The following is a 7,500-nucleotide window of genomic DNA, read 5'->3' as shown; positions in this document are numbered from 1 at the left end:
TCTTAACGGAAATAGTATGTAAATCTTCCACATCAATGCAACATCTAATACACATACAACCTTCTGAATGCCTACACGGCTTTCATCCACAGATTAAGGAATGGAGAGAGAATTATATTAAAACAGAGAGGGAAGGAAAGAGAGAGGGACCGAGAGAGAGAAGGAGAAAGAGAGGGATAGAGAGAGACAGATGGAGAGAGAGAGAGAGAAAGAGGGGAGAGGGAGGGATAAAGAGGGACAAATAGAGAGAAGTTTGTGAGAGAAGTGGAGGGAATGACATTAAAACAGAGAGAAAGAGAGGCATAGCGAGAGATAGGGGGAGAGAGAGGGATAGATAGAGGGATAGGGAGAGACACATGGAGAGAGAGAGAGGGATAGAGAGAGACAGATAGAAAGAGAGGGGGGAGAGAGAGAGGGATATAGAGAGACAGATGGAGAGAGAGAGAGAGGGGAGAGGGAGGGATGGAGAGAGAGGGATAGAGAGAGGCATTAAAAGTCTGTGAACAGATGAGAGTGTCAATTGTGTGTGTGTGTACCTTAACAGTGTCCATCATCACTTTCCCTCCTCATATAAATGCTGTGTGTGTATGTGTGTGTGTATGTGTGTGTGAGAAAGAGTCTGTGTGTATGCAGGGGTGTGTATATACGTGTTTATGCCTGTGTATAAACGTGAGTGTGTGTATGTGTGTGTATATGTGTGTGTGTGTATGTGTGTGTATATGTGTGTGTGTGTGAGAGAGAGAGTCTGTGTGTATGCATGGGTGTGTGGGTATGTGTGTGTACGTGTGTGTATATGTGTGTGTGTGTGTGTGTATGTGCGTGTGTATGTGTGTGTGTGTATGTGTGTTTGTGTGTGTTTGTGTACGTGTGTGTGTGTGTACGTGTGTGTGTGTGTGTACGTGTGTGAGTATGTGTGTATACGTGTGTGTGCCAGTATTGGTGTGCTCGTAACAGAAGGGGTGTGAAAGTGATTTGTACTCCTCTGGCTGTTTTGGGTGTAAAAGTAGTGGGCGTTTTATCTTACAGGTTTGTGATAAACCTTACACTGCTATAGGCTAGACAGGAACACAGAGATAGAGAGAGGGAGGGAAGAGAGGGAAAGAGAGATAGAGAGAGGAGGGAGGACAGAGGAGGGAAGAAGAGAGAGAGAGAGAAAAAATGAAAGAGAGTTACTTAGGGAATGTAATGAACAGAATAAGAGAGGAAGAGAGACTGTGACAGAGGAAAAGAGAGGGAAAGAGAACCAGACATGATAAAGAGTGAAACAACTATGAAAAAGAGAAAAGATATGGTGGCTTGAGACAAGACAGGTGGTTATGTGCGTGTGTGTGTGTGTGTGTGTGTACGTGTGTGCGTGTGTGTGTGTGCGCGCGCGTGTGTTTGTGTTTTGGTGAAGCCAGGGGAAAGAAAGCCTCATGCTTCCTTGCCCTTGTCTTGTTCACCAGGATTATACTCTGGATAAAAGTGTGTGTGTGTGTGTGTGTGTGTGTGTGTGAGTGAGTGGGTAAAATGTGTGTGTGTGTGAGTGAGTGGGTGGGTAAAATGTGTGTGGGATTCTCCCTATTTCCTTTCACTGCTGGTGGGATGGAACTAATCCCCCCCCCTCTTTCCCTCTCATATCTTTCCCTTCCTCTCCTCCTCTCCCCCTCTCCTCTTCTTCTCTCTCCCTCTCTTCACAGCCCTGTTGTTTTTAGTTCTGTTTGTTTACAGAGCACCTCTTCCACTGTTTGTTAACTTTTCCCTCAAACACACACTTGCAAATGAGAGCCTGAGGAGAGCAGATAAGGCTGGGGACTCCAGAACCTCTGGAACCATGGAGAACCAGAGAGAGGAGTGGAGAGGAGAAACAATTGTAGAATAGCAAAGGGGAGGAGAGGAGAGGAGGGGAGAGAAAACAATAGAACAGTAGAGGAGAGGAGATGGGAGGAGAGGAGCGGAGAGCAGGGGAGAGGAGAGGGAAGGAGAGCAGGGGAGAGGAGAGAAAAGAGGGGAGGAGAGGAGAGGAGAGGAGAGCAGGGGAGAGGAGAGGGGAGGAGAGCAGGGAAGAGGAGAGCAGGGGAGAGGAGAAAAGAGGGGGGGAGAGGGGTGGAGAGAAGAGGGAGAGGATGCCCTTAGATGCGTCAGACAAGTGACAGAGGGGAGGGGAGGAGAGAAAATAATTGAAAGGGAGAGCAGAGGTGAAAAGAGAAGAGGAGTGGAACGACAGAACAGAGAGAAGAGAGAAAAAGAGCTAGTTGATGATATGAAAATTAGAGAAGGAAAGATGATCAAACAGTAGGCCCATATACATGTGTCAATGTGATCCGATCAGTTTATCGTATCGTATTCGCGTGTAGGTGTGAACATTTTTAAGGGAATCGGCTCTTGTCGTTACGTGTCTACATGTGCAAAATGTGATCCGGTTACCTTGCCTCGGGCATGCGCAAAGACCACGGAGATGTGCTCCCACCTGGTTTGTTTACTAACAACATCAACATGGATCCGCATCGTGCACAGGCAGTGTAGTGGCTTAAAGTTCCCTTCTTTCTTTTTTTTTTTTTTTTAAAGATTTGTTTTTGGCTTTTTTCATGCCTTTAATTGATAGGTAAGTGAAGAGTGGGACAGGAAATGAGAGGGTGAAGAAGTGGGGAGTGGACTGGAGAAATGACATTGGGCCGGATTCGAACCCGTGTCCTCCATGGGCGTCAAGCCCGAATGTGGTCGAGGCTACTGTGTGAGCTACAGTGCCCCCCAAGTTCCCTTCTTTCTATCAGCATATAGTTCTTAATATTTTCTTTGAATAACCACTCTCAGACGGAAATAACGAGTCTACGCGTGGATGTGTTTCAACAACGGTAGAAAACTGTGTTTGCTCCGTCTTTTACTGAACTCATAATTATATGACAGTGGTATTAGTACAGTTGAGACATGGGTACAGTTGATACAACCGGAATAACTTGCATGCGCAGCAATCCTCAGACGTGATTTTTAGTTTGCACATGAATACTAACGTCTTCTTTGATCCCAGGAAATTTGAGCACATAACCCATCTCCCTTACGGAGATATTGCCGAAAGTTGTTTTAACTACTTCATTGCAAACGTCTAGTTTTGCAAACGTGTCTAGTTTTTGTGCAGTAGTGAATAGAGTCTCAGTCGACTACACCATACATAGCATATCATGTTTGTAGAAAATTATTAAGGTGCAACAAATGCCAATAAGCATATTTAAATTAAATGATTAACATTGCAAGTAAAATGGTGCGGCTGGAGCACATACAGGGAGGGACAACGGTGACGCATAGTTTGGATGTAGCGACAAACATTTATGTGCTGTAACAAACAGTGTTAACCAGTATGTGAGTAAAGTGGGTTTTATTAAAACATAGCATGTGTAATGTGTAGCTATTTCATTCCGTTTGTCTGTATTTACTAGCCAGCAGCAGACGTAAAGGAAAGGGAATTAACCCCGAAGTTAAAAACATGTAATCTACTTCGGCAGTGGAGCATTTCACTCCCCCGCAATCTCTCTACAAACTTTCATATAGATGCGGGATCAGCAGAGGAAAATCTACTTTCCTTTTGGGAGAAACAAGGGCAAGGCCAGTCGTTTCCACGACTACAGCACCTTGCAAAACGAATTCTATGCGTTCCAGCAACAAGTGCTGCGAGTGAGCACTCCTTCAGTGCAGCAGGGCGCGTTATAGAAGCCAGGCGCTCTCGCCTGAATCTTGACACTGTAGATGCTATTTTATTCCTGCATAGTGCTAAGACAAATTCTAAATAGAGCGTATGGAGCTTTATTCCTATCTTCATTCGTATGTGTGTTCTTTCAGTTGGCAAGCATGAAACCCTGCCCTCGCACTCAAAAACCCAGTCTTTGCACGCAAAATGTGCTCTGCTTACGCTCAAACTGTGTGCTCGCACTCAAAAACCTAGTCTTTGCGAGCAAAATGTGCTGTGCTTACGCTCAAACTGTGTGCTTGCACTCAGATACACCGTTGCGCGCACACATTTCCTGCTCGCACTCATATTTTCCGCGTGCTTGCGAAAAGTCTCCTTGCAGATTTTTCCTGCTTGCGGATTTTTTCGTGGGCAACCAACAGAATGCCAGATGTAGTGTTGACCAATGAAATGCTTGCTCGCCTGGTTGATGGTGCGTTTGCTTTAGTTCAGGACTTACTCTGTAACCCATAGACATGCATTGAGATCACCAATGTGACGTAAAGTCGTGTTCCGAAGCAAAGCATCATGGGTAAATTGGACATTTTGCCAAAAAACAGTAGGCTATATTACCATATTAAAATGATGTACCAAATTGCGTTTTATTACAATGATAAAAAATTGTAGGCCTACTAGCCTATTGGATCAGTCTCCTTTCAAGAACAGGCAAGAACTTTCTAGCCTCTAACTTTCTAGCCTCCTGTCACCGCCACCAGACATCATCGGAAATATGATCGGATCACATGTATGCGTGTGCTACATGAGGCAATTGTAATCGCATTCCGAGTTTGTATCGGATCACACGCGATCTGATCGGATCACATTGACACATGTATACGGGGCTAGTGAGCGAAACAGAAGAGTGCAGTTGCCTGTATTCTCTTTCTGAGGAATGGCCCACTAGACCTCTAACATGACTCTCTAGTGGCCCACCTCACCTTTAACATGTCTCTCCCACCCTTTCTAGTGGCCCACCTCACCTCTTACATGTCTCTCTAGTCCTCTCTAGTGGCCCACTACACCTCTAACATGTCTCTCTAGTCCTCTCTAGTGGCCCACTACACCTCTAACATGTCTCTCTTGTCCTCTAGGGGCAGTTCTGCAGACAAAGCCTCTCTGTCTTTAGAGCAACCTCTCTGTCTCTCTTCCTTTCTTCCTTTCTCTCTCCCCGTCCTCAGAGGCCCAGATTAACACCTCCTTGTCTTTCACTCCTGGAAGCCCGGAGTTATGGATGGGGAGTATCATACTGAAATATGTCCTGGCTGAAACAGAGGGGAGTGTCACTCTGAAATATGCTCAGACTGAAACACATCCCTGCTGAAATATGTCCTAGCTATCGCCTCACCAGCTTTCCATCCACTGATCTGGATGTGTGTGTGTGTGTGTGTGTGTGTATGTGACTGTATATATATGTGTGTGTGTGTGCGTGTGTGAGTATGTGTGTATGTGACTGTACGGATATGTGTGTGTGTGTGTGTGTGTGTGTGTGTGTCTGTGTGTGTGTGTGAGTGTGTGTGTGTATCTCTGTGTGTGTGTGTGAGTGTGTGTGTGTGTCTCTGGGTGTGTGTATTTCATTGATCTCCATCTGTGCGACCGGCTGATAAATCTCACATTATCTCTCTGCCCCAGGCTGGGGCGTATCTTATCGCGCTGACACGCTCAATCTACCTGCATTACAACACCCACAGTGTCCCCCCCCCCCCCCCCCCCACACACACACACACACACACATAACCCTACCATGCCCCCCGCCCAGACACACACATATAACCCCACCTCGTTCACTATTCTGCCTGAAACCGTCTTAGAATCACTCGCATAAATCTCTCTCCCTCTCTCTCAAGCACACACACACACACACACCATCACAAACAAGAGCAAAACCCAATACCAGGACACGTCTGTACAGTAGATTACTGCCGTAGGTCCATGAAGAGAATGGCTTCAACAGTGATACAGAGAGACGGAATGTATTTAAAAATATGACTCCATTAAGTCTGGGTAGAGCACCACTCCAAATCCAAGGAAAATAATGGAATTTATAAACATTGTTGCTTCAGAACAGCTAAGAATTGGCTATAGAGTAGATAGATAGATCGATAGATAGATAGATAGATAGATAGATAGATGTATAGACAATTAGATAAATAGATAGATTCAAAGAGATAAATATCACAGTTATATATTTCCTCCAATTCCAATGGAGGAGAGCAGAGTAGATTGTGTAGAGTGTGTGTGTGTGTGTGTGTGTGTGTGTGTGTGTGTGCGTGTCTGTGTGTGTGTGTCGGTGTGTGTGTGTGTGTGTGTCTGTGTGTGTGTGTGTGTGTGTGTGTGTGTGTGAGTGTTTGTGTGTGTTACTGTGTGTCGGTGTGTGTCTGTGTGTGTGTGTGTGTGTCTGTGTGTGTGTGAGTGTATGTGTGTGTGTCTCTGTGTGTGTGTCGTTGTGTGTGTGTGAGTGTGTGTGTGTGAGTGTGCGTGTGTGTTTGTGAGTGTAGATTATGAGTGCTCCTTGTGGAGTATCCCATTAAACCACTGAAGAACATCACAAAAGCTTAATCGACACCCTTTTAGACCCTGCGAGGAGCTTAAGTGTGTTTGTGTGTTTTAATCTGGGGACACCAAAATATTTACAGTGAATCTCAGAGAAGCATTTGCTAGCCAATAGCTGTAGCACAGATTATGAGCAGGGCGACCCTATTACAACTGAAAACAGAGATGTCATTCCACCCCCAGACTGAGGGGGCGCTGTGAGTTCCTAGGCTTACCTGTCACTGTAGGCTGCTGCAGCTGTTGCAGCTGGTTGGGCATATCTGTATGCTGCATATCCTCCCTGCCACACAAACAAGACACACATATATCATATATAATCGTAGACATACATATATAATCAGCACATTAATATGCTATGTAAACATGTGAGCATCAGCACTTGACAGTGTGTCTGTGTGTTTCATGGGAGTTCTTCTAGATACACACCAACACAACTTTGTATTTCACTTACCCACACAAACACTCACACAAACACACACACAGAACACACACACACACATACACACACACAGCGGATGTTGACTTGTGATGACACCTAACAGGGCTATTATGTGAGTTAAATCAGATCATCTGTCTTTGAGTAAAGAGTGACGCCAGCTTCAGCCTCCACTATAACACACACACACACACACACACACACACACACACACACACACACACACACATACACACACACACACACACACACACACACACACACACACACACAAACGCTGTCTTTGAGTAAAGAGTCACGCCAGTGGCAGCCTCCACTATAAGTCATTTACAGCCTAGTCTGGCCGGGGACAGGACACACACACACACACACACACACACACACACACACACACACACACACACACACACACACACACAAACAGACACACTCTCTGATTGATGTGAGGGCTCTTTATTGTGGTTGATGGTTTGTTGATGTACTGTGCAGTGTCATATTCAGTAGTCAGGCATCTTATTTCATGTCACAACACATACACACACAAGCGTCGTTGGGCCTTATTTACTGCAAGAATCTACTGAACTTTGACTCTTTCATAGGCAGCTGTTGTGTGTGTGTGTATACGTATACTCCTGGATAGGCCATTTGTGTATGTGTGTGTGTGTCCATCCATCTCCCTGTCCTCCACCTGTCCTGTGTGTTTATATGTGTCTCACTCTTAAATGTTTTTATATGTGTCTCACTCTTAAATGTGTGTTTATATGTGTCTCACTCTTAAATGTTTTTATATGTGTCTCACTCTTAAATGTTTGTA

At 45.1% G+C, this 7,500-nt stretch overlaps 1 protein-coding gene across 1 annotated transcript in view; it reads right to left on the bottom strand.

Moving 5' to 3' along the window:
* rbfox3a (RNA binding fox-1 homolog 3a) overlaps window positions 1–7,500 on the bottom strand; it is a gene marked incomplete at both ends in the record, with an annotated part of 142,515 nt that overhangs the window by 2,990 nt on the left and 132,025 nt on the right. The window contains one exon of the mRNA XM_080840796.1: window positions 6,466–6,530. Within this exon, the coding sequence (XP_080696922.1) occupies window positions 6,466–6,530 (65 nt within the window). The remainder of the gene's footprint in view (window positions 1–6,465; window positions 6,531–7,500) is intronic.

The sequence above is a fragment of the Sprattus sprattus genome (genome assembly GCF_963457725.1).
Source record: "Sprattus sprattus genome assembly, chromosome: 6".
Classification (NCBI taxonomy): Eukaryota; Metazoa; Chordata; class Actinopteri; order Clupeiformes; family Clupeidae; genus Sprattus; species Sprattus sprattus.
This window is presented reverse-complemented; position numbering and strand designations above follow the sequence as displayed.